Source organism: Sebastes fasciatus, chromosome 5, assembly GCF_043250625.1.
Source record: "Sebastes fasciatus isolate fSebFas1 chromosome 5, fSebFas1.pri, whole genome shotgun sequence".
In the NCBI taxonomy this organism is placed as follows: Eukaryota; Metazoa; Chordata; class Actinopteri; order Perciformes; family Sebastidae; genus Sebastes; species Sebastes fasciatus.
This window is the reverse complement of record NC_133799.1, coordinates 24036002-24063549: the sequence shown is the minus strand read 5'-3', so window position 1 is coordinate 24063549 and position 27548 is coordinate 24036002. Positions and strand designations below refer to the sequence as shown.

Genomic DNA, 27548 nt, shown 5'->3' with positions numbered 1-27548 from the left:
ACTGTAGTAGTGTGGTATTTGAGACGGAACTCAAGACAGATAATCTGGAGTTCACATATTTGTCGGTTCTGTCGTATTTCGGTCTAGCGTTCTTGAAGTTTGGATTCTCAGGAAATGAAAGTCTTGATAAAACATCCTCACACCTATACAGCAAAATAGATAATTTGCCCGTGTCAAAACGAGCCTAAAGCCTTTTCCAAAACAATCTGCAACCTTTTATAGCAAAAATATGGTGAAGTTTAGGTAGGAAAAAGTTCTGGATTGAGGTTAAGCTTTTGTGTTTGTGAGAGCGGAACCACACACTTTGGGGTCAAAGCTTTGCTTGACCAAATCAAATACATTTGTGGAACATCTCTGCTTTACGGAGCAGCGGCATACACAAATAAAACTGAAAATAATAAAGTACAAACACATTGCAATGAAATTATCTAAAGCGAAAGTGAGCTAAAGGACATCTGATGGAAAAATACTGGAAACCGTAAGTGAACGTTTCAAGTCTGAATCATTGCAATTTGTCCTTCCTGGGAAGTTTTGAAAGTTCACAATCTGATAAGGCCGGTGTTTTGAGTCTGATGACAGGCCTTCACCTACTAAACATGACCACACTTTTAACTTTACCACAAATATCAGCGAACAGAGGTGGGAGACAGGGTTGATGTGGCGAGGCGGTGTGATATTCCATATGACAATTTTTGAACACCTCTGATGTTGTAATTAAACAAACTGCCGGAGACGGAAAAAAAAGCCTACACCCTGAGTCTGAACTTGTATACTGAGGTATCAGGTTTTGGTAATGTACTGTTTAAGGTGAAGAGATAAATGACTTCTGACTTTGTGTTGTGAGCATATCGGTTTTGTCCACACTTTTTTTTATTATAGACTATTACTTATTTGCAATTTCTAACAAAGCAAAGTTGAACTTGAACTTAAGATACGATAGCTCCAGTGCGATGTAGAACGGCTGCTCTGACAACCTCTCCAGAGTAGTGTTTCAATGCCTCTTCAAAGACATAAAAAGTTTGGCATAGGCCTGGCATTCCTCTCAAACTGAACTCACACTTCCACCACTGAGACTTAGCAGCTGCTGTACGCACAAGTTACTGCAAACCTCTGCAGAGTATGGCAGGGAGCTCCCAGCCAGTCAGGACACTTGCCACACACTTGATAGTCCATGGGCCCTATCTTACACTCGGCACACAGCGCAGCACATTTGCCATTGCTAGTTTCAGACTGACGGACGCAGTAGTCATTTTCATGCCCAGCGCCCACGTTGTGTACCCTAACCTTCTCCTCATCATCCCTCTGTGTGTGCGTAATAGCCTACAGTTTTCAGAGACTAAATACAAACGCTTTGCCCCTTACGCCTTACTTTGCGCCCAGATTGTGCACCGTTTACCTAGCAATCATGGAGTAGGACACACCCTAAATGCACTTGTTCCATGCACCTTAGACCATGCACTCTAGATTGTTTAAATAGAGCCCAATGTCTCTTGCCACACAGCACACACACCGTTCATCCTGCTGCCATCTGACGAAGGTGTTGTAGTGAGAGTTTCTATCTCTTGGCCATCAGGCTCTTTAAAGGGATAGTTCGGATTTTTTGAAGTGGGGTTGTATGAGGTACTTATCCATAGTCAGTGCATTACCTACAGTAGATGGCGGTCGGCATACCCCCAGTTGGAGAAACAGACAAGGCTCTCAGCACGGGAGCAAAGCAATGTACTGCTGTGGACGGGGGCAGCAGCTTAACCTATTTTAGCCACCTCTAAAAGGTTTACCTAAAAAAACACTCTCTCAGTTTAAGTGTACGCTGTATTTAGAATATTTTCACAGTCTTACCTTGCTGTTAGACGTCCCTTTCTGACAGGGAACTGGAGCTATTATATCCATCTATGCTCTCTTCAAAGCCACCAGACTCCTTTTACAAAAAGAGTAATTTTACCTCGCAGAACATGGGAGTTGCTGGTCTACCGCTGCCTAGGTCAGTTAGTTTGTTTGTGTTACGTGCAACTGTATTGTTTTAAAAGGTCAGTTTGGATTCACCAGAGTCATACGCACGCGGTAAATCAACATACCACATGTAATTACTGTTATTAAACTGTGCTATTGATGATGTGCAATTAGTTTTCTGCAATATTAGTACTCATACACTCTCTCTCAGTTTAAGTATACGCTGTATTTAGAATATTTTCACAGTCTTACCTTGCTGTTAGACGTCCCTTTCCGACGGGGAACTGGAGCTATTATATCCATCTATGTTCTCTTCCAAGCCACCAGACTCCTTTTACAAAAACAGTAATTTTACCTTGCAGAACACAGGAGTTGCTGGTCTACCGCTGCCTAGGTCAGTTAGTTTGTTTGTGTTATGGTGCAACTGTATTGTTTTTTAAAAGGTTAGTTTGGATTCACTAGAGTCATACGCACGCAGTACATCAACATACCGCATGTAATTACTGTTATTAAACTGTGCTATTGATGACGTGCAATTAGTTTTCTGCAATATTAGTACTCATACACTCTCTCTCAGTTTAAGTATACGCTGTATTTAGAATATTTTCACAGTCTTACCTTGCTGTTAGACGTCCCTTTCCGACGGGGAACTGGAGCTATTATATCCATCTATGTTCTCTTCCAAGCCACCAGACTCCTTTTACAAAAACAGTAATTTTACCTTGCAGAACACGGGAGTTGCTGGTCTACCGCTGCCTCAGTCGGTTAGTTTGTTTGTGTTATGGTGCAACTGTATTGTTTTAAAAGGTCAGTTTGGACTCACCAAAGTCATACGCACGCGGTAAATCAACATACCACATGTAATTACTGTTATTAAACTGTGCTATTGATGATGTGCAATTAGTTTCCTGCATTATTAGTACTCAAACATATCTTTGGATGTTTTTTTACTTTTATAATCAGTGCTTTTATGAGAGGCGTTTTACATTTTCTACATTAATTCTTATATATATATATATATATATATATATATATATACTTACTTAATGTTGTCTTTACTGTTTACTGGGGCTTTTTGTTTATTGCTAGAAATTGCTTGAGTCGTCGTGTCCCAAGAATTTAGCTGTGCAGTTTGACCTTTTGAAAGTCTGTAATTACAAAACATGAGTGGCTGCATCACTTCCAAATAACCATGACATACTCATTTAAGAAATGATCAGTATTATTAAAGGCAGGGTTGGCAGGATTTTAAGAGACATTTTTTATTATAATAGTTGAAATTGTCATTACATCCTGACAGCAATCAATAAAACAAATGCTCTGACAAAAAAAAAAAAAGATCTGTTAGTGGTGGGAAAAAACAGCCGCCGCGAGCCGAAACGAAAAAGTAGAAAACGGCGGAGGGTCTGCGTGGATACGATCTGCACTCTCACATGTTAAATCCAACATGGTAAACACTACACATCCAGTAATGAAATGTTTATGTTCCTAATAGGGGTGGAACGGTTCACAAAATTCACGGTTCGGTTCATATCACGGTTTGGTTCATATCACGGTTTTGGGGTCACGGATTTCGGTTCAGTTCGGTATGGTACGTGTTCTTATTTCAACATGCTTTTCATTTATTTGGCAAAAATAAGTTAACAAATATTTGCCTTAACAAAAGTGTGGCTTACATAAGGAACCTAAACACTTCTTCATTGTCAAATCTTAACTGAAAGAATAGGTCTTCTACAGTAATTAGTGCAAACAAAAAATGCAGCTTTGTTATTTTCGTATAAATATGATGTAATTATAGGCTAAAAGCCATCAACATAAATTGAAGCATAAGCTCAACCAGAACTATACTAATAAAAAAAGAACAGTATAACATATGTCTCAATTCCCTGATTATCAGCTCCTAATTGAAAGATTAGTTTTTCCACTCAAAAAGTGCAGTATTTGGAGGAATACGGTTGGATTTCTGTGTATAGCGCGGCTCAAGTAATGTTACGTTAATCATATGCTGTCTTCCAGCGTCCTCCGCGACCGCATAAGGCTGCATATCTTTCACTATAAACCTCCCTGATGCTTAAGTCATGTTTTTTACCCTGTCTGAATCTGCATGTAGAGGCTGTTTAAATGCTGCGGGAGGAGTTGGTTTTTCCTACCCGGAGTATTGCCGCTAGCATAAACCACACTTGTTGCACAGTGCTTACACAGTCGCCATTTTATCCACCTTTTTTTCCCGTCATTTTCATAGTTAACACTAAATCCGTAATACTCCCATACAGCAGAGCGAAACGATGCCGGTGGATCCTCTAACTGTACTTTATCGTGTCCACTCGCCATTTCCTTAACTGACTGACAGCCGCACTCGCCACTTCATCCGTGTAGAGGGCTGGGTCACGCTTCATCAACACATGCGCAATAAAATCTGGTCTGCACTCGCCAAAATTGAAGCAATAGCAACGCATGACCGCAGCTTCAGTTACAGTGCACATGTGTTAAACCCTATACCCCAAGACCCATGTCCGCCCGTGTCCCAGCCTCATTCAATAGGCCTTGATTTCTAACTCTACATGAAAAAAATACACAATCGGCCTCATAACTTATTTCAAATGAACCGAACAATTCATACACGTCCCGAACCGTGACTAGCGAACCGAACGGTTCGGATTTTTTACCTTAACTGGTCCATCCCTAGTTCCTAAGGATAATAGTGGGGGTAGTGGCTTTGGAGGAAGGCTTGAAGCGGCTTGTAGACTTTCATGTTACATTTAGGAACTAGTGCTGCTAGCTATTTTGATTAGAAAAGAGTTGTCAACACTGAGCTTGTTTTTTTCTAGTGTATTCTAGCTAGTTTCTCTCTCCCACTCTCTTTTCATGTCCCCGCAGCCTGAATAGTATCATCTATTCAAGATATGTAAACTACCACAATGTGTGTGTGTGGGTGGATTGTAATGTGTATGTGGGTGGATTGGGCGGGGCATTTACCACTTCACAATTCAATAGAAGTCTGTTTACGTCAGGGAGATAATGTTTCTATTTATAGTTTCAACTTATTCGGTGTGTCATGTAACGGAGGATGTTTTTACTAGTTCTGCTGTGTAATGATTTTACATTTCAATACAATAAATGGATGAATATAAAAACAAGGGAAGAATGATGGATAAATTAAACATCCACTCTTCATATAGACCTATGTCATAGCACTTGTAAAAGAAGGGTGCAGCTAATAACATTACCAATGGATTAATGCTGCGTTTGCATGGCAGTTTCTGTTATACCTGTTTTTCCTTCTGTTTCAAGCCCAATTATGGACAACCAATCAGCTTGCTTGACACTAAGGTCCGTTCGCATGAGAATTAAGTGAGACGTTTGCGTGCATCTTCCTCATGTTAACATAATTGCATGGAACAGAGCCATCATTAATGTCATTATTTCAGAATATCTGAACAGTCATCTTTCTTCTTACGTTCCTCCTACTTCTTTTTCAATTGAAGAAGAAGCAAATGGAGTATGGTAGTTAGCTTGGAAAACTATTAAAAAAATTGAAAATACATATCCAATTTTTTTATTTCCACTGTACATTTACTAGATATTCTCAGAGCTACTAACTCTCCTGCAGTGTGTAGTGTGCGCGCATGCACGTGTAGAATGGTAGAGGTGGAGCGAGAGAGCGAGAACGAGCGCGGTGTGTGAGTGAATGAATGAAGGCAGGCAGAGGAGCAGAGGAGCAGAATACAGCAGAGATTCCGGCCCTGGAGGCCAAAGCTACGGTCTCACCCATGTCCTCCGACCGCGGCCAACACTGTTTAGCGAGACAGGCTTCACTAGATATAACTTTGCGGTTTTGGTGCGTCCGTTTAGTTTGTGTTGGAGTCTTGTCTGAGCAGCTTAGCCACACGCGAGAGCGCATGGGACACCGACCCGGATTGATTTATACGTGTAAGAAGTTACAAACGGTCCCTTTTAAAAATAATGATTTCATTTTTTTCTGGTTTGCATGTGCCTGTTTTACTTCCTTGATTCATTACCTCATAACCTTTATGTGAAGTAACTGTTGATGCAACCTTTCTTGTTTATTGTATTAGTAATTTTCCCCGCCTCAGGGCCAGTTTTCTTTCTCAGTCTCAACCTTGAGTAGAAAAATATAGCGCTCAACGGACTTTTTAAAAGTCCTTTGGGCGTATCAAAAACATTGTGATCTGTGTTTGGTTTTCGTTTGATGAGGCAATACTACTATGGGTGGAATGCTTGGGACAGGAGAACTGGAGGCGTTACTACAAACGTTGCATCCTCATGGTAACTTTCACTTCCTCTTTGAACAAAAGAGATTTACTTCTGGCCAAAACAGTGTGGGCGTGTAAGGTCTGTTATGCTGAAACAGGTACTGCTTGATATCTGAGAGCAGGTCAGCTTTTCAGCTTATTATTATTATTGCAATTTAAATATCTTATTATTACCACACACTGTTGCGGCTGGTTAAAATGAAAAAAATCAATCTGTACGCTTTTCTTTTGCTAATTAAGATGAAAAGACAAAAAAATCACCCAATTTGCATATTTTTTTATATTGGACCAAGAGTAATGAATTGCGGCAAATCTTGTTAACATAACCTTGCAAGCTTTCCAATAATCAAAGAACCATAAAACATAACAGTATGTTTTATTTGTGGAGAAGATATGTGTCTTTATGTTGAGTGGGAGTCCAATACGGGTCAACTTTGAGGGTCCCCTGTCTCCTGAATAGTTGGTTATTCTGGGAATCAGCCAGAGCTCATCCAACCTTTACCATTTTATTTGGAGTTCTTTTGGTTATGAACTAAGTTTATGGGCTGGACAAAATAATAGAAACACCAATTTGCACCGATTTTGATAACATACTATACTGTGACTTTTTCATAACATATTATGACTTTTTAATAACATTTTTTATAACAAATTATACAATGACTTTTTCGATGACAATTTTGTGACCTACTATACCATGACTTTTTAATTACTTATTTATGACATTTTATGACCATGGTGGCAGGGCAGACGCACCATGGTGCAATGGTATATGACATTCTTTATAACCTACTATACTATGACTTTTTTAATGACATTTTTTATAACATACAATACTATGACTTTTTAAAATAACATGCTATATTATGACTGTAACTTTCAAAGATACCCACTTGATTTGTCAAACTCTGACTGGCTGATGCCTCAAATCAGTTTAAGATTAACTTTATAATGCAGGTTTACATAGAATAAGGAGGACTGTGGATTTTGTTGAATTGATTTAGGAGGGGATCATTTTGCAGCTAGTATGGACAGGAGGAACAATTACAGCAACCAGTAGCTCTTTCGATCTACATATGGGGCATTATAATAAGATACACTTTGTTTTTGTGATACAAATAAGCGGAAGAAAAGCTGCTCGAGTTGCTACTTATGCTGACGCAATTGATTTATTATCTGGGTCATCGTAGCCAATCCTTTCCTGTTGAACACCTGAGGGCTGGGTGTGTCGGTGGAAGAGTTGTGAGCGAGCTACCTGTATCTGTGTATTTGCAGTGTATTGTGTTTGTATGTGTTTCATAATTATGTATTTGTGTCTATAGAACCCCCTTTGAAAAATTAGATGCTAAATCTCAAGGGGCTATCCTTTCAATAAATTAAAATACTTGCGAAAAATATGTGAACCTATCCTTTAAACTCCCACTAAAACAATACAAAATTTGACAGAAACCACATCACAAAGTTACAAGCTTAATAGTCAACTTTATTTAGTGCATGGCAAAAATCACAAATTAGTTTCAGAGGGTAGTAGAATCTGTTGATTTGCCAATATGACATCCCAATATTCAAATGAGAGATCACTGCAGTATGCTTCATCCACCTGCCAGTGAACTCACAACATAAGCAAATTAAAAACAGAGCAAGCTTTAATCTGCACTCAAGAATTTCATCATTCACCCAAAGCAAAGTGGACAGAGGTCTTCAGGAGTCTTACAGTGTTAAAGCCTTCCACCTCTGTAAATAATACAACTTTTAATATGACAGTGAGTTGGAAATGAAACATGCAGTTCTCGCCTGGTTGGTCATCCTCACAGGTAAAAGTATTCAATCAGAGAGATGGAAATGACTAACAAGAAACTCTTTTTTTGCCTGTGAAAGTGTAATTAACACTTGGGTGGAAAGAAAGTACAGTACATTATGAGTTGCTATTGAAGTTATGAGACATCCTTGATCAATTTCTTGTCAAAATATTTCTAATTAAACAGGTAGCTCCACCTTATGGGACTTTCTACTTTAATTTAGAGTATCAATCATGAACATGGGCATTTCCATTGGCACTCATACACAATAAGTTAAATTATAAGAAATTGCACAACATGTAGAGCAACACATTTTGACATACAGTAGCATATCACATATAAACATGAAGCCCTGACAGCAGTTTGTGTTGCGTAAATGCACACAGGCTGATTTCAGCCTGGTCAGAGTTTATAGACAAGGAACTGGCAGCTGTCTGGGTAGGTAGACTCAAAGTAAATGCTTATTCTGCTGCCACTGATCAGTTTGACCTTATCTAAAAAGAAGATCTCTCCCTCGCTGGTCTTCATTGGGATGGGTCTTTTAATCTTCCGCGTTTGCATCATGAGAGTAACCTCTTCGCTGGTGACGTTCTTCACCGCTACGTAGATTAAGTAGGTTCCCGTTTTATTCACAGTTAAGATGTCATACCTTCCCTTTTCATCACTCTCTATGGAGGAAAAAATTAATATTTTCCATCAGCACACTGATACATGTAAATAGGAATGTTGGAAGCAATTGAAATATAAGTGATGCTTACTTTTTAGTTTACAGGTTAAGTTGAATTTTGCTGCATCATTCAGTGGATGGGAATCCTGTAGACAGAGAGATTGATTATAGACTGATATGCATGCATACATAGCGACAATACATGAGTGATAATATTTTGTTAAAGAACTTTCAATCAATGCTATGAGGTGTTTCTCACCTGGTTGCACGATGGCGTTGTGAACATGAAAAAATGGTGGATATAGACCACCACCAGAGCCACAATGACCAATCCCATCACTGTTGCCAAAGCAACCACACACTTGAAGCAGCCCCGGCGGTCTTCAGGTGAACCTCTGGGTCGGTGAACAGCTTCCAAACAGTCCTTTTCCATCCTGACCTCCACCAGTGCTTCCTTCTGCTCTGCTTGTCTCTCCATATTGCAGACTGTGATACTTGTTCTGGATTGACTCTGCTCCTTATTTTATAGTCCATCTTCCCACACACCAAGAGAGAAAGTGGGAATCCCAAGATCTGAACTCCCTCCCCTGTGTAATAAAAAGCAAACAGAAAGAGCAGAGGGAATCCCTCCACACCTACGCAACACAACTGGCTTAATAATTAAACTGAATCCAGTGAGCTGAGTCTCTGCCAGAATTGAACATGTTTTTTAACTTGAATATAAGATGTAGTCATACCTGTGGTTGTGTAGTGAGTGCGTGTTTCAAAGTAAAGTAAAAAAGTAAAACTTGCAATAAATCTGTCTTTGTCAGTAAGTCAGTGTCCTGGCATGTACAGGATTACTCTACGCCCTCGCTTTTCACCATTCATGAGAATTCTCACACCTCAAATGATGACTCTGTATTTTCCCATCTGCTGTGCATGCACAGACAGGCACAGATCTATTTCTGCTCCTGTATTTCCTCCAAGAACTATTTTTGTTTCTGTTAAAGCAGTTCGATTATCAAGCATGAATGAACACCTGAAGCCACTGCATTGTCATCTCTGGTGTGTGCAGGTTTTTCATTCTTCCTACATGAAGGGAAAGTGTGTTATATGCAGTATTATCAACCTGGCAGGAAAGAGGCTGCAAAATAGCTTTATAATAAGACTTGGCGAGTGCACACGGTGCTTTCACCTGCCAAGCTTTAATTGTGCAACTTGTTGCACTCACTCAAGTGCAAGGGCGGCAAACCACAGATCTTGACTGAAACGCGGCTGTACAAAGAGACATGAAAGTGCCATTTCAAGCAACCTCTCTCTCTCTGTGTGCGTTTCAGTCTACCGGTTTACCGTGACCGTCTAGCAGGAAATTCCTCCACGAAACTGCCAACTGTTGCATCACTGTTATTGTCCCTCCCACGCTTACAGTATTGAGCAGGCAAACAGCCCTTGCATCATCGTTGTTGTTCTATATCCGTATTGGCTTCGGTCCCATCTGCTCGCAGGTCTGACGACACATTCAGACCAGATAAAAACTACTTATACGTCTCTTTGCACAGTCCAGTCTTGTGCATTTCTTATCTCATATGTGTGTGTGTTCAGTTTCATTGTCTTCAGAGTGAGAATTTGGTCTGTAGCTAGTTTCACAGTCTATATATTTACATGGAAGTTGTAAAATATCGGCCTCAAGAGAAAGCAGATTCCTACTGTGAATTTATGAGCTGGGTAACACTTTGTTGGACATTAATTGAAACCTAAAATAAGTTAAGGAACTAAAAGTTTCAACAATAAAATCTAGATCTCTTTTAAGAAGTTCTCCTCAATTAATGTTTCATAATTGCAGCTTGCGTTATTGGAAATAACGCAGGGCTTGCCATGTGTGTCACTAGTGTTTCACAAAACTTGGACAAGCTGTTCTTAATGTTCTTAACTAACGGCAGAGAGTAATTAAAAACAAGGCAGACAATGACAGACAGTTTTATTTATGCCTACTGTCCATTGAATCCCAGAGGTGTGGCATTATGCAGAATTTTTATCATGAAACTTGCTTCTGTAGCCCGAAGGGTAGATACTTAATCCAGACCTCTGTCTAACCACACAGATACTTGATTAATGTTAACATGTACCTTAATATTGAGAGAAGGACATTTTAAATTTAGAACAATGCTTGGGAAACAAAAGAACTCGCTTGGGAGAAAGGCATCAGTGTAATTTTCTGTACAGTAAATATACACCCACGATTAACACAGTTGGTTCTGTCAGGAAAAAAAACAACTATTTTGAATATATCACATCTGAAGACAATACAAACTAATCCACAACTGACCTGCAGGCATAATGTTTATCTGTCTATATATATATATATAGATATATATATCTATATATATATAGATATCTATATAGATAGATATCTATATATATATATATATCTATCTATATAGATATATAGATAGATATATAGATATCTATCTATATATCTATATAGATAGATAGATATATATATAGATATCTATATAGATATCTATATATATATAGATATCTATATAGAGATATCTATATAGATATCTATATATATAGATATATATATAAAATTCAATTAGAGCCTCTTGAATATTTAGTAACTATTGTAACTAAAAGGTAGGCATGATTTTTACATGCTGTGCACAGGAATTATTTTATGACACTTTACCTCATCTGGCATGATTCATAGGCCATTTGTTGGGCAATTAAAGGGAAGCACATGATCAGGAAATTAAAGCACAGCCACACTGGCAATTATTTCCTAATCTCACAAAGAATATCATTGCAGCACTGAGTCATTCTGCGATAATGTAAAATTAGTAAGTATAAAATTTAATACAAATCTCAATAAACAGGCCACATTCAACCACAATCAACAGCAAGCATCCATAATACACATATCAAAGCAGAGATGTACGGTCCCTCCAATGGTCACCGTGCTTTCTTAGGTTCTAGGTGCAACTACAGAATATAATCATCTTTCTTTTTTCTACCTGTAGAGAAACCTGTCAGTCGAAACTTAACCTGAAACCACAATAGAGTTATTACTCAAACCTACAGGGATTTACCCTGAACCACTAATGAAGGTCACACTCTGATCGCACTAACAGTATCTGCAGGGAGCCTTTTTGTGTTCAAGAGACATCCCTGCGTTGTACTGCACTTCCACGGTTTCACCTACACGCTTTTAATGAAGTTTGAAAGACAGTTGAAGAGATAATGCGTTACACTGTTGACGTACTGGAAACTTTCCAGAGTTTTGACATTCCTCATTCTCTCTCTTGAGTCTAAAGGCGGTGATACACCAGGGTCATTTCTTTCATGCGATCATTTCGCACCTCAATATATTTTTTTCAAACTGTTGTTTTTGTCATGAATACTTTTACACAGACTGTGAATATTACGCGGTGAACAGTGAGTTTTCTGAGCTTTTGAACCAAGAACGGGCTTAGTTGCACCTATATTTATGAAGCAGCACGGAGACTCCGTGGTCCGAAACGAGATGCCAAACTGTATTTCTCCTCTCAACCTTGACAAAGGCAGCGCATACCAGATCCACTCTTTTCCATTCTTACCTTTCACAATAAAAGCCCTAGACATATTCGCAAGCGAGTATTTTGCATTTTTATGTTGTTTGTTTGTCAAGCACACGGTATGTAAATGTCTTTAGCCTTACAAGACTGGGCTCATCTAGCTGCCTCCATGCTGCCTGTGATGGTTAGTGGCTGCACACCAGTTTCTACTAACAACACTCAGAGTCTACAGCCATGCTAGTGTAGTCCGTAATTAGGCTCTCTATGGTGCTAACATACAGACACTAAGCAGGTATAATATTTACTGGGTTCACAGTTTTACTTTAGTGTGTTCACATGCTAACATGTGTTTGCTGATTAGCACAAAACACAGAACTACAGGGTTCTAGGATGATGGGAATGTCATTAGTTTTGCAGCTATTTAGTCATGAACCGAAGTATTTGACAAATTGGTGCTTGGCCATAGATTGAATTTAAAGGATCACTAGATTTTTTACAGTTAATCCTGCAAGGAACATGAATGTCCACAAGATCACTCCACCAGCTTACATTTCTCTCAGAACCAAAATTGTCAACCAGCTGCTGATGCTATGGAGATCACCAAAGTCAGTTATGACACATCATCTGGGAACCATAAATTTCTGCACAAAATGTTACGCCAATCCACCAAGTAGATGTTGAGATATTCCACTAATAATAAGGGAAATTGTGAAAAGTGAAAGTGAGAACTTTGACCTCATGGTAGCACTTGAGAAAATTAGAGGATCGCCAAAGTCGGTAGGATTCGCCCTCTCGGGACCATGAATGTATGTACGAAAATTCATATAAATTCAGCTAATACTTGTTGAGATATTTGAGTCTGGACCGAGCAACCAACCAACATTGCCAAGAGTCCCTAAAAGCACCAGATACAGTACTGTAGCCAGGCCTCCTCGTGTCTGCCACCCACCTTGTTTGAATAAACTCATAAAAATGGGCGTAAAATTAACTCAAAAATCCCGTTCTCCAACCTCTTCCAGTCACCATATAAAAGTCAGAAACAAGTCAAGTGAATAAATTGATAGTTTCCATTTACTCTTTTGCAAGACTCGAGCTGTGCAAAACATTTCCATGGTACGACTAGCACTTGAAAATGCAATACCACTTGCTCAGACAAAACCACAAATACAACCAGCTGTCTGTCTTGAACACCTTTAACTGTTACGTGCTGCCTTGTGCGCTTCCTGAGGTCACAGTGTTCAAAACACTCTGTCAGAGTAGCAGACCACGGGTTACAAGAGCAGCAGTATCACCATAAAGGCACAGAGTTCAGTACCTGCAAAGTCTATAAATCAGGACTCATAAAAGTGACCTCTCTCAGAGGATACCATAGAGTACATAATCCATGAGGAGATAGGAGTTTCACAAATATAAACACTATAATATAATTTTTTTTTAAATGCATTTACAGCTGGTGGATTCAAACATCCCTATCAGAAGGACAGAAAAGCAACTGGAATAAATTTGTCTGAAATCATAGTTACTGTATGTGATGGCCAAAAAAATCATGCTAATACTTTTTTTATAACATAATATACTATGACTTGTTAATGACATTTTATAATAACATACTACACTGACTTTTTTAATGACATTTTTATAACATATTATTTTGACTTTTTAAATACAATTTTTATAACATACTATACTATGACTTTTTTGTTGAATTTTTTCTGACTTACTATACTATGATTTTTTAATGACATGTTTTGTGACATACTATACTATGACTTTTTATGAAATTTTTCAATAACATACCACACTGACTTTTTTAATGACATTTTTCAATAACATATCACTGACTTTTTTAACGACATTTTTCGTGACATACTATACAATGACTTTTATGACATTTTTCAATAACATACCACACTGATTTTTTTTACTGACATTTTTCGTGACATATCATATGTTGACTTTTTTAATGACATTTTTACAGCATACTATAGTATGGCTTTTTATGACTTCATGAATTTTTTTAACATACTATACTATGACTTTTTTATGACATAGTATGATTTTTTTGACATTTTTTGTAACATACTATAATATGAGTTTTTTATGACATGTTTTGTGACATACTATACTATGACTTTTTAATCACAATTTTATAGCATACTATAGTATGAATTTTTAATACTTCATTGAAATTTATAACATACTATGACTTTTATGACGGTATGACTTTTTTGACATTTTTTGTGACATACTGTACTATGACTTTTTTATGACATTTTCTGTGACATACTATAGCCTAAAATCAACACATCTGACAGTCTCAATGAAAACCATTCAAAACTGCAGTTTCATTGTAGTATCAGGTGTTTCTGCGATAAAGCTGCACGCTTCCGATTGTTATTTAACAAGCCTATACACATACTTTCAGCCACGATGATCCAACATCATAAACTCTGAGTTATTAGGCTGCAACACGCTCAAAGGTCAGCTCCATTGGAAGATACACGGGTGGGAACAAGCATGCATGAGATATGCAATGGAAGGAAGTTGTTTGGAATATACAGAAAATATAATATCTTAATTCTTTTTCAACACCAATGTTAAATGACTTGAAGTTTTCAATTAAGATGTAAATTTGACTTTAATCAGTGTATAAATTAAAGGTGGAGATTTGTAAAAAAAACTGTTCCCACACTAGGAATTCAATACAGACGATCTGGGTATAAACCAGGAGTACTGACCATTAGACCATCTGGGACAACAGGACATACAACATGTCCAAACATGATAAGCAGAATGACAGTCCTGGATCAGGACCATTATTGTACCAGTTTTTTTATATGTGGACCCTGGTGGGAGCTGTCAGTGTCCGCTTTTCAGACAATAAAATAAACAAACTAATGTAATTTAGGTTAGATTTAGCAGTGTAAATACAATGACCTGTCCTGCAAATGAAAAAAGGTCATATTATAGTATGTTGAAAAATGTTTATGTTGAAAAATTTCTTGCAAAAAAAGTAATAGTATAATATGTCGAAAAATGTCAAGAATATGTCATAGTATAGTATGTCAAAAAATGTCATGAAAAAAAAGTCATAGTAAAGTATGTCAAAGAATTTCATGTAAAAGTCATATTAAAGTATGTTGAAAAATTTCATGAAAAAAAGTCATAGTATAGTATGTCGAAAAAAATTATGAAAAAAGTCATAGTATAGTATGTTGAAAAAAAACATGATAAAAAAACTGTTATATGTAAAAAAAAAAAAATTATGAAAAAAACGTCATAGTATAGTATGGCGAACAAAATCATGAAAAAAAGTCATAGTATGATTGTCGAAAAGCTTCATGAAAAAAAGTCAGAGTATAATATGTAGTAAAAACTCATGAAAAAAAGTCACAGTATAGTGTGTCGAAAAATTTCATGGAATAAAAGTCATATAGTATTACGAAAAAATTTAATGAAAAAAGTCATAGTATGTCAAAACTTTTCATGAAAAAGTGATAGTATAGCATGTCGAAAAAAATCATGAAATAAAGTCATAGTATACTATGTCGAAAAATTTCATGTAAAAAAGTCAGAGTATGTAGTAAAAAATCATGAAAAAAAGTCACAGTATAGTGTGTCGAAAAATTTCATGGAATAAAAGTCATATTATAGTATTATGAAAAAATGTAATGAAAAAAAAGTCATAGTATGTCAAAATTTTTCATGAAAAAGTGATAGTATAGTATGTCGAAAAAAATCATGAAAAGAAATTCATAGTATAGTATGTCGAAAAAAAACATGAAATAAAGTCATAGTATACTATGTCGAAAAAAATCATGAAAAAAATCATAGAGTATGTAGTAAAAAATCATATAAAAAAGTCACATTATAGTATGTCGAAAAATTTCATGAAATAAGTCATATTATATAGTATGTCGAAAAATGTCATTAAAAAGGTCATATTTTAGTATGTCGAAAAAAAACATGAAAAAAAACTTATAGTATAGATTGTTGAAAAGTTTCGTGAAAAAGTCATTTTAGCATGTCGAAAAAAATCATGAAAAAAAGTAATATATAGTATGTCGAAAAAGTCATAGTATAGTATGTTGAAAAATTTCATGAAAAAGTCATAGTATAGTGTGTCGAAGAAAATGACATGAAGATGTAGTGGATTGGGATGTGATCTAAGAAAAACAAACCGTCGCATAACTAGCATACCTACTGCTTGTAGCTGTAACCAAAACCCACAACAAAATAGTTCTCTTCAGTCGTCAGGAGAACAACACGTACTGTTCATATGAAGTATGCAGTTCATGACATTCCTGTGCAAATACCGCATACTCTCAAAAACCTGTCTGATTTTAGTTCTGATTGATTGAATAGTGTATTGTACTAACAACATTAAAGTTGGTTAATGAGGGCTTTATTTGCAAACGTTCTGAAAAATAAGTCATAACTCGCAGCATTTAATGCAATCTGAACTGGTTTTATTTTATAGTAACACGGTGTCTGTGCACACCTGTTCATATGTGTGGGTGTTTAAGATAGCTGTGTCCTGACTTGCTTACTTTTACGCTCACCTAAAAAAAAACAACATCCTTTTTCCTGATACCAAAATAGCAGACAGACCGTACAATGCTTCCTAGAGTAATTTTCCACACACGTCTTGAAAAGCCTGCTGTGCCTAAACAGGCTTTCCATTGAAATATTGCTGTTAATGTAGTATTAGAAATGACAAGAGCCAACCCAAACAAAGCCAAGCTGCTGATTCAGATCTTGAAACACAGACGATACCCTCCTTTTATTAAAAACTATAAATAAATACTTTGGAAGTGAGTCTGAAACTGTAACCTTAAGCTCTTAAGCCCTCCGGCTGTACAAACTGACTGATCTTCCTGTGCCACATCAGTTCATTGTGTGACGCAAGAGGACTCCTTCTTCAATTCACTTTCACTTTTGGTTAAACAACGTTTAACGTGTCAGGTAATGATGATGAAACTGCTGACTCTCACAGCAGCCAGACAGAGAGAGACAGAGAGAGAGAGAGACGACGGGACAGTTAAAACAAAGAAGAGAATCTTATTGCCAAATGGAACCTTATTTTATTAAAGTTTCATTCCAAAAGGTGATCAGTGCCAACACGAGGTAGCTACACAGTATTTTCCTGGATTAATTATACAGTGGCAGTTCTCATCATTTCACATGAAACTGGGGGTTACCAATCTTTATCTTTCATTGGGTTTTTGAAAAATCAAAAAGTTCCTCCTTTTGAACACATGATCTCTGATAAAACATTTTATTTATGATATAGTGGTATCAAAACTAACCAATTTAAACAATAATGATATTGTTTAAAGCTTGCACCAGATGGTAAACCTGCCTATATTATGGTTTGACAAGAGCACAGTACAATGTGCCTTACAGCATACTTTAAAAAGTATTATTCATCATTATTACAGCATGGCTTTTCATTGAAAATATCATAGCTTCACTAATACAGTATATACAAGGAACAGCCAACACTTGGTTCTTGCTTTACAACTATAAGCATAATTAGAAACACATACAAACATTACAAAGAGCACTGTGCGAGTGTGCGTGCAGATACAATCAAAAGAGTGAACTTCCCCTTTGACTCCTCTCTGGTCTTTACCCTGAGATGTCTGCGTGTTAGTGCGATTGTAGCATCAAACCTGTCTGACATGTGTTTAACTCTCCAGGAGCACCAGCTCTACCCGTATTGAGATGAAACAGACAATGTTTGTTAGCATGTCAGTCAAAGAAAAGAAGTAAACATGTCAGTGAGACTGTCGTTGTTGTGGTGAACGCCACCCGTCTGGTAATCCAAGCGAGTTAAACACTGTTTGAGTAAATGTTTGGTAGCCACACAGCACACAGAAAGTTTATGAGACCCAGATTGGAGGTTCACAGGAGAATAAATGCACCAATAGCATATACATTCAGTAGGTACCACACAAGTAAAGTAAAGTGATGGTATATTAGCTATATATACAGATCAGCCGTAACATTATGACAGCATGGGCACCCTGACCGGTCTGCGGCTACGCAGCCCCATATGCAACAAACTGCGATGCACTGTGTGTTCTGACACCTTTCTATCGGAACCAGCATTAACTTTTTCAGCAGTTTGAGCTCCAATAGCTCTTCTATTGGATCGGACAACACGGGCCAGCCTTCGCTCCCCACGTGCATCAATGAGCCTCGGGTCTGACCCTGTCGCCGGTTCACCGGTTTTCCTTCCTCGGACAGCTTTTGGTAGGTCCTGACCACTGCAGACCGGGAACATCCCACAAGAGCTGCAGTTCTGGAGATGCTCTGACCCGGTCGTCTAGCCAGCACTATTTGTCCGTTGTCAAAGTCGCTCACATCCTCACGCTGGCCAATTTTTTCTGCTTCCAACACAAAGTTCAAAGTTCAAAATGTTCACTTGCTGCCTAATATATCCCCCACACTGCCAGCTGCAACGAGATCAATGTTATTCACTTCACCTGTCAGTGGTCTTAATGTTATGGCTGATCGGTGTATATTAAACTAGAAGGCACCTGAGGAGTGCAAAACTGCTTCTTAACCCGTTCTCTGTGTAAACCACTTTAAGATCCCAATGTCAAGGCGACAACAGTTGCTTATTTGTAGAAGGAGTGCTTACAAAACAGGATGGGACATTTGTTAAAAAAGGTGCATCTGTAAAATGCAGTTCAGTATCGCTAAGACTTTTTGATAGCTTCAAGGAGCTACCTTTTTTAAAAGAGACAAGGATCATGACTGTAATCACAAGTATTAGAAACTCTTTTTGATAATTGACAAGCATTTTTTCTTTCTTTTTTTTAAAAAATGATGATATCCTTTGTCTTAACATTAGTCTTTGGGTTTTGGACTATTATTCCGACATAAAAAGCAATTTGAATATGTCATCTTGAGCTCGGGGGAATGGCGTTTTTCACTATTATCTGATGCTTTACACACCAGATCATTGATTCACTGAGAAACTAATAAATGAATCGATAGGGAAAGTAATAGTGCAGCCCTACTCAAGACGGTTCAAGAACAGTAGCATGCACAGACGTTTCCTCACACGCGGTATGAATGAAACAAAGCTGCACTGAGGGGGGAAGTTTCCATATAAAAAAAGGCCAGACATACATTGTGTAATAAAGTTTTTCTGAGGAAATAAAAAACGTTTGTGTCTGATATTTAGAGTCCATAAAGCAGTGCTTTAAGGAAACTCAATAAGTTTGGTTTAATTGCAAGTTTTAATCAATTTGGCACAGGCAGATGAAGTGGTCTGGCCACATTTTGGACTTCTGCACAAAAAAAGGGGGTAGTTCCTTGTCTTGGTTTAATTATTTTACCTATTTCCTATCAACAAAATGAGAATTACGAATTGCCACCGAGAAAATCATGTGATTTTGCTCTTTCCCAGGACCATGCACAAGTTGTTGAGATTTCTTGCTGACAGTCAAACTACCAGAAGCATACAGTAGCTCCCTTGGTCATCAGCCATCAGTCTGAGTCCTGCTTAGTGAGTCTGTTCTCACAGCGGCAGATGAACACAAGTGCCGAGCTCTGTTCCTCGTTCCAGTCAGCTCTGATCTTCATGTCTTTTTCTTCAGAGAGCGTTCGTGTGCCCTCATCAGAAATCACACCGGCTCCCCAGCATATAGCTCAGGGCCACGGTCGCATTATTAATCTTGAACCCTTCTGAGGAGTACAAGTGCAGACTAACCATCTCCTTTACCCTCAGGTAGGCTGTACATTGGAGCCCCCTGCAGACGTCATGTGAAGCGTTCAGGGGGATAGAGATGACGGGAGTTTCATCTCCCACCACCCGCAGCTGCAGGATCCCGCTGGCCTTTTCTCCCAGGCCAGCCTGGTAACACAGGTACATATACAAAACATAGGGTCCATTGCATCTGACGTAGATCTGGTCTTTATTCTCATTAGCCAGACCCATCGTGTTGTTGCTGTGAACTTCACTGAACTGCAGAGTCCTATTTCCTGAGATGTCTGAAGGGTGAAAGGAGGAGTGTGAGACAGAGAGGAAAATGAGGGGAAAAAAAGGTTGAAACACAGCTTGTTGAGAAACTTCAAATACTTAATTTTTTCTGATATGAGTCAGAAAACAAAGGTATTTTTCTCACCTGAAATTGTATGAAACCGTATGTGTACATTATCTTCAGAAGTCTTCTCTGCTCTTGCTGTTAGACTCTGCGAAGCACAAGCACACTTGTTTGTTTGATACGGTTGTTAAGCGATGTGAAAGTGTGAAAGGAGGCAGGCTGACAGAAACTAGGGAAAGTCTCAGTGTGGGATGATTAATAATGGTAGTGAGAGCAGCGTCGCAGTGATAAACACCACAGCCTAAATGTAGAACAAATGTTACTCATTAAAATGATCATTATACAGTAACTATGCTGATATGTCCATGCAGATTATCAGTCATCCAGGTCATAAGATATCTGGAGAAACTCTCCACACAACACCAAATAGTGACATTTCTGCAGCTCTGCTCTACCAGACTGAAGCAAACTTTTACTGGATTTAAATACGACTCTAGACTTAAGATTAAGACTGAAAACCACCAGTAAAAGTAACTCTTTTGAAGGCGGTTTCCATATGATCATAGCGAAAGGTCCAATGTGGCATCCTGTTTGAATATGAGCTCACTGTACTGCCCCAACCGGTCCATCTCCAATTTAGTGATGCTGCCTAAACAAGCGAACAAACCATCTTTCTGCATGACAAAGCTCTCTCACAGGGAAAAGAGCTTCAATGCAAATTTAAACTGTAACATCGACCAACTGTAAGCTTTGCAATACCAAGATTAGTTAAATTGAATACTTAAAGCAAAAAATGGCCCTTATAATTACTTTCCAGTCCTCTTCAGTTGGTCATTTCGAATTTTACCAAAGTAAAGTGAATTTCAAAATGCAGGAAATTCTTTTGAGGTCGTAGTCTAATATTAAAAATGAAATCTGTTTATGCAGTCTGCAGCCACAGGATTCCAGTTACTGCATTCACGCCGCAGAGGTTTCCTCAAGCACGGTTTCCTCAAGCACAGTTTGAATGAAAGAAAGCTGCACTGAGGGGGAAGTTTCCATATGTACAAAAAAAAGCCAGACATAAAATGTGTCTGAGGAAATCAAACGTTTGTGTCTGATATTTAGAGTCTATGTAGGTGGTTAATACATCCACTTAAGCAGTGCTTTTAGGACACTCAATAAGTTTGGTCTAATTGCAAGTTTTAAATCAATTTGGTCTGGTCACATTTTGGACTTCTGCACAAAAAAAGGGGGTGCTTGTTAAGGGGTAGTTCCTTATCTTGGTTTAATTATTTTAGCTTTATTACGAATCGCCACCAAGAAAATCATATGATTTTTGCTCTTTCCCCAGATCATGCACAAAGTTGTTGAGATTTCTTGCTGATAGTCAAATCTGAAATAAGAAACGTTTGTGTCTGATATTTAGAGTCCATTTAGGTGGTTATTGCATCCACTAAAGCAGTGGTTTTAGGACAGTTTGGTTTAATTAATTTGGCTCAAGCAGATGAAGAGAAGTGGTCTGGATGCAGTTGTTAAATGATCAAATTTTGAGATAATCTGTGTACTTGAAATAAATGTACACTGACCCAGCAGCATTGATGTATATGAGAGTAATTTACATGAGTTATACACAGTATCAATAGCATGTTGTAAAAAACAAAAAAAAAAAGTTTTTACATGTTCATCTTGATAAACCAACTGTTGGTTCATCATGATGAACATGTAAAAAGATGCTCGACTCCTCAGTGTAACTCACCTTAACGTCCAGGTAAACGTAGAGCGTGACCACCAGGCTCAAGGTCACCAGCACGTTCTGCACGGCGACGACCACCGCGAGCCACCTCGTGCGCCTCTCCCGGTGGACCAGCACGCGTCCTCCTCCGTCAGCATCCTCCATCATCCTCCTGCGGTCCATCATCATCATCATCAGTAGTGATCAGTGCTCTGAGCGCCTCTGCAGCTCTGCGAGGCTTTTTAAAGGGCGAGTGGGCAGCTGCAAGGAGGGGAGTGACTGTAAAGAAACCGTGTGGGTGGGGGGGTTGCAGCAAGCCCGTGCAACAAACACACACACATATAGGTTATACACACGCGCAAACACGCACACACAAAGCGTGAGAGCGAGGCAGGAGTGAAACCAGCGCACCGGCAGCTGATTGGCTGACAGGCTCACTGCGCTGCTGCACTGCTCAGTGTGATGCTGGCACACAAACAAAGTGGAGTGAAACCTCCCACAGCATCATGTCAGCTTCATGTTCCCATAATATTCATCAGGGGGTGTCAGGGAGAGACGAGTTCAACCACAACTTGTTTCTAGGAAGCCCAAAAGACAAAAGTGGTCATGTGATCATAACTTTTTAAAAATGTTTCCTGCATTGTAGTATGATGATACCATTACACATCATACTACAATGAAGGAATATTTTTTATGTAATCAGCCTGAGGTTACTAAGAAGTTTGAGTCAGTATTTTAATGCAGGGAAAATGTAGGCTATACTTTTATTATCACCTTTAAAAGGGGAACACCACCTAGTTTAAGAATTCCAATATGTTATTTCCATGACCTATAAAGTTCAATCAATATTTGTGAACATGAGCTGCTCTCTCTCTTTCTCAAAGCCAGAAACCAGAGAAGTAAGTTTCAAACCCACAGAATGTTTGTTTTCCTTTTTTTTTTTTATACTTAAATGAGCTTTATTGTATTTTATTACACGGCTGTGTTGAATACTCGATTCTGATTGGTCAATCACGGCGTTCTGCGGTCTGTAATTTCTTTATAGCAGACCGTTGCTATGTATAGCAGACCCTTGCTTTGTATAGTAGACCGTTGCTATGGGGGTTAGAAGTCCAGGGTGCCCAAAGATTTTGCAATTTTGGACTTTTTCGACTTCTATTTCGTTTCCGGAGCAGAACTCCGAAACTATTTAAGGGTCCCATATCATGCTCATTTTCAGGTTCATACTTGTATTTTGTGTTTCTACTAGAACATGTTTACATGTTGTAATGTTGAAAAAAAACTTTATTTTCCTCATACTGTTGGCCTGAATATGCCTGTATTTACCCTCCTGTCTGAAACGCTCCGTTTTAGCGCATTTCGACGGAATTATGACAAAATTAAGACAAAATTGCAACAGAATTGCATTGCTAGGCAACAGCTTGGGTCAATGTGTACTTCCTGTCAGCTGATGACATTCACATACACTGCAACCAGGAATAAACTGGGACACATTTAGAATATTTCACTTTAAATCTGTGTAAAGGGTCTAAATATTGTATATTTGTGACATCACAAATGAACAGAAATCCTGACAGCTTGTTTCAAATGCAGAGTTTCTGAATACGGGCTGTGTGTATTTCCCTGTGGATTGAGCGTTTTGGTACTTTCACAGTATTTATATAGGACTTAAGCCTGCTTTGTAAAAAAGAAACATGAAAATCTCACTTTTTTTATAATATGGGACTTTTAATTTAGGAACTTCAAATTTGGTATGATGGTTGACAGTGTGGTCTAGTTGTGCCTTTTGGGGGTTAGAAGTCCAGGGTGCCCAAAAGTTTTGCAATTTTGCCCAAAAACTGATTTTTTTCATCTTCAATTTCGTTTCCGGAGAAGAACTCAAACTATTTAACTTAACTTAGTAGAACTCGAACTCTTGTCTTCTACCGACTTTATCCTTGTTAGTTGTTATGGTGACAACCACGGATGTATAAAGAGAACTGGATACAGCGTTGGCGGCGAGCTCCCATTCATTCCTATGAGAGTCGCTCAGTGACGCATGAAGCCAAAATGGCTCGACTGCCGAGTTATAAAGTACCCGGATCATCCAGCGATCTTCCGCATCCATTGGGCCTGTAGAGCAGACGCAGTAGCGTTTCCTTTATCTCTGCAGTCTGGGTCTCATTTACATGAACTGAAGAGGGAAAATAACTCTGGATTCGGCTATTAGTGCATTTTACAACTTTTAGGACCTAATGATTTAAATAAGAGCTTTTCACTTGTTCACACTGGGAATTTGATGTACCTAAAAAAAAAAAAAGATCCATCCATGATGACATCCTGCTACGTTCATTTGAACGGGAATGTCCATTTTACTCCTATTTTATTTCTATGGTTTTAGCACTCTGGGAGAGAGTTGTTCGTGTGTACCAATATTTTTGACCATAAGAATAACATGTATGAATTTGAAAACGGACGAAGTTCTTTAACTTTTGTTAAATTAAGTTTTAACATTTCCAGTTGAAGGCTCAACAACTGCATACATATTTAAGCAAAGGACAATGGAATTCGTGAAATAGTTCACCATCCTGTGTTGTGGTGGTAAATCAAAAATTGCATCAGTGCACTGCTTGTTTCAGTCTTGCATCAGTATATTGCTTGTTTCAGCCTTGCATCAGTGCATTGCTGGTGTTTCAGCCTTGCGTCAAGAGATTTTTTATTTTGCAATATCTGGTGATTCTCATTGTGAAATCTATTAGTAGTACAGTACCTTTCTTATTTGGAGACGTTAGTCTCATTGCCTTACTTTACACAGTATGTTTGTGATACTTGTAGTGAGACAACAGTCATCATGTCACACTTGATGACTTTATCTTTGTCCTACACACACAGGTTTGGATATTCCAGTAATAGGTGTTGGGACGTCTGCGGCGTCTGTCATATTCAGTGGTGAGTTTACAATGACTTTAGTGGCAATGTGTCCATCCCAAATTATATCTGTAACATGCATAAATTACCCTAGAGGGACATCTAGTGTCTGTGGTACGTAGTAAATTAATGAGTTAAAAGTACTCTTGTGGTATTTTTAGCCCACTTTGTTTATTGCTTCCCGACCCCAGGGGCGCACAAATTGATGAAAGATAAGTAACAAAAATTATGATTTAGAGATCAAAGAGAGGGGAAAAAAGTCGCATGAAAAGTCAAATGATAAATAATTTTGTATGGCATGATGGCAGCTACAGAGACAAACAAAAAGAATAATTAGTTGTGAGTGTCAACACAAATGAAGATATCAGGAAACTCAGCGTGTGAAGGCACATTCAGTATTGACTCTGACATGACCTGACATGCCCCGAAAAGATAAACTGTGGTTTTCCTCAACGTTTCAATGTTTTGGTGCGCGTCTCAAGTAAAACACCTGCTTAGCATAAACGAAACAGGTGTCCTACATCATCTGGCTTGTTGCACACATAAACAAAGAGAGGCTGGATGTGACTGTGGGCAGCTGTGAGTGAACATCTTGCCTGTGGGAAAGGGGGGGACCTGCCACATGGTTTCACAAATAAGTTTCCCTTCTGTGGGTGAAGCAAAAACAGCAAAGTTCACTCAAATGAGAGAATAGGAGTATACACTTTATAGCCACGGTACCACCACTGACTAACAACATGAAGTAAATGTCAAGTGATAAGGATAAACTCCCTTGGTGGAAGATGACCTGTAACAGAAGCACTAGCTGAAATGGGGAAATCCATCAGCAGAGGAAGTACTGTAACAACACTTAGATCTGTTCACCGGTCTCAAATATCGATTCAATTTTCACGGATGAGGGTGTGTGTGTGTTTTGTGGCCAGGCTGGGTATTTCAATTTCAGCTAATAGACAAGCCAAAAAAAGACAAAGAAAGATTGAGTTTGTGGAAGAAAAGCGTTATCTGATTAATCATCAGCAGCCCACACACATCCTTTTACAAACCCCTGCACCTTCAATTATGTGAAGAGAAAAAAAAGCACAAAACCGAGGTTAAAAGTTGAAGTTAAGGTGAAAAGTTGAAAATCATAACATTCAGATATGTTGTGCCAGCCATGCTTACAGTTTAGTTCACTTACAGACAGCTGCTCTTGAACATTGGTAGATAAGAACTTCAGACAGCTGGATGTTGCCGACTTACTCACAGGTGCGCAAAACCACAACTGAAAACCCCTCCCCACTTCAATCATTTGAAGTTGTGATGTGCAAGCTGCATTAGCACTGGCTCTTCATCACTTATTTGTTTAAATCAACAGAGGAGATAAATGATTATGGCCAGAAATCAGACAGTGGGAGGAAACAATCTCACTTAATGGCAACAAGTAGGCCTAAAATCACACAGACGAGACTAATGGTACGTGTCCACAGCCTCCGTCCTTTCCACGCTTCCCATTCATTGTCTATCTAAGCAGCCGTGCAATGCGTTCTGGTGGCGTGGCGGCGCGACTCGACAGATGGGGCGTCACCTTGGTCACTCTTCATTTGCATAAAGTTGAGGTCAAGGCTACTTTAGGCAAATCAGGGGCATCCGGCACAACTCGCCGCCTCTGAAAACTTTTAAACTAACCGTTGTCGATCTAAAAATGACAAAGTGTCAAAGTATGTATCTTTGAGACTACCAGGACCACAAAAGCAAGCACTTTGTCCACGGCAAGGTCCGAGCCTTTCCAAGCCGACCTAGAACCGGTTGCGGTGCCTCCCACACCGAGCGGCCGTCCCTAACCCGCCGAGTTGAATCCCCCGGGCAGACTGCGCAAGAGTTCTTTTCAACTTTCCCTTAAGCTACTTGTCGACTATCGGTCCCGTGCCGGTATTTAGCCTTAGATGGAGTTTACCACCCGCTTCGGGCTGCATTCCCAAACAACCCGACTCCGAGAAGACCGGACCCGTTACCGGCCTCACACCGTCCGTGGGCTGAGCCTCGATCAGAAGGACTTGGGCCCCCGAGCAGTACACCACATTGCCCCAAGCAGCCCGTCGGACGCCGCCGCTACTGAAGGAATGCACCGTCCCTGCTTGTGGACGTGGTTTCAGCGCCTTCAGCGGACACACCCACGTCTCAGAGCAGAGAATACTGCTGATTTTTCAACGATTTTAAAAAGCTAATTTTATATACTTGGCGATTTTTTAAATCATTCAAATTTGGCTGGGTGGTTAGTAACGCATTTTTCTGTGGTGCATATTTATTATTGCTTTACAAGGCCTTTAAGCTTATCATAGAACCAAGCCAACTTTTAAACTCATCATGTTGAAGGTGCAGGGGTTTGTAAAAGGATGTGTGTGAGCTGCTGATGATTAATCAGATAACACTTTCCTTCCGCCTTTTCTTCTTTTTTTGTTTTGTCTATCTAGTCTAGCCTGTCCAAAAAAAAAACACACATTCCGACTCATCCGTCTGATTCTAACTCAATGTGCCTTTTGTCTTGTAACCAATCAGGCATCCAATGCTGGGAAGAGAGGCAATAAAAAACACCGCAGTGAACACGTACCATAAGGGGCTGATCACACCGAGACACGAAGCTAGAAACGCACGTCGTCAGCAA

At 38.8% G+C, this 27548-nt stretch overlaps 1 protein-coding gene and 1 long non-coding RNA gene across 5 annotated transcripts in view; one reads left to right on the top strand and one right to left on the bottom strand.

Moving 5' to 3' along the window:
* Nucleotides 1-27548, top strand: part of LOC141768069 (uncharacterized) — a 57047-nt gene that overhangs the window by 19957 nt on the left and 9542 nt on the right. For 2 of the 4 annotated variants that reach the window (XR_012593985.1, XR_012593984.1), the window contains exons 4-5: nt 19971-20108; nt 24872-24928. This is a non-coding gene — a long non-coding RNA (uncharacterized LOC141768069). The remainder of the gene's footprint in view (nt 1-19970; nt 20109-24871; nt 24929-27548) is intronic. The other 2 variants (XR_012593987.1, XR_012593986.1) reach the window with 1 other exon arrangement.
* On the bottom strand, nt 17339-22674 carry LOC141768066 (uncharacterized). Its single transcript, XM_074635971.1, has 3 exons — nt 22025-22674; nt 20368-20434; nt 17339-20233 (listed from the first exon to the last, which is right to left on the bottom strand). Exons 1-3 carry the CDS (start codon nt 22193-22195, stop codon nt 19860-19862), a joined length of 612 nt encoding a protein of 203 aa, XP_074492072.1. The 5' UTR covers nt 22196-22674; the 3' UTR covers nt 17339-19859.

Excerpts from the sequence above, each read along its gene's own strand:
- LOC141768066 (XM_074635971.1), bottom strand. The coding sequence starts at position 22,195 with ATGATGATGATGATGGACCGCAGGAGGATGATGGAGGATGCTGACGGA. Across the intron at positions 20,435-22,024 it reads ACGTTTACCTGGACGTTAAG|AGTCTAACAGCAAGAGCAGA; the intron begins GTGAGTTACACT and ends TGTGCTTCGCAG. Across the intron at positions 20,234-20,367 it reads ACGGTTTCATACAATTTCAG|ACATCTCAGGAAATAGGACT; the intron begins GTGAGAAAAATA and ends TTCACCCTTCAG.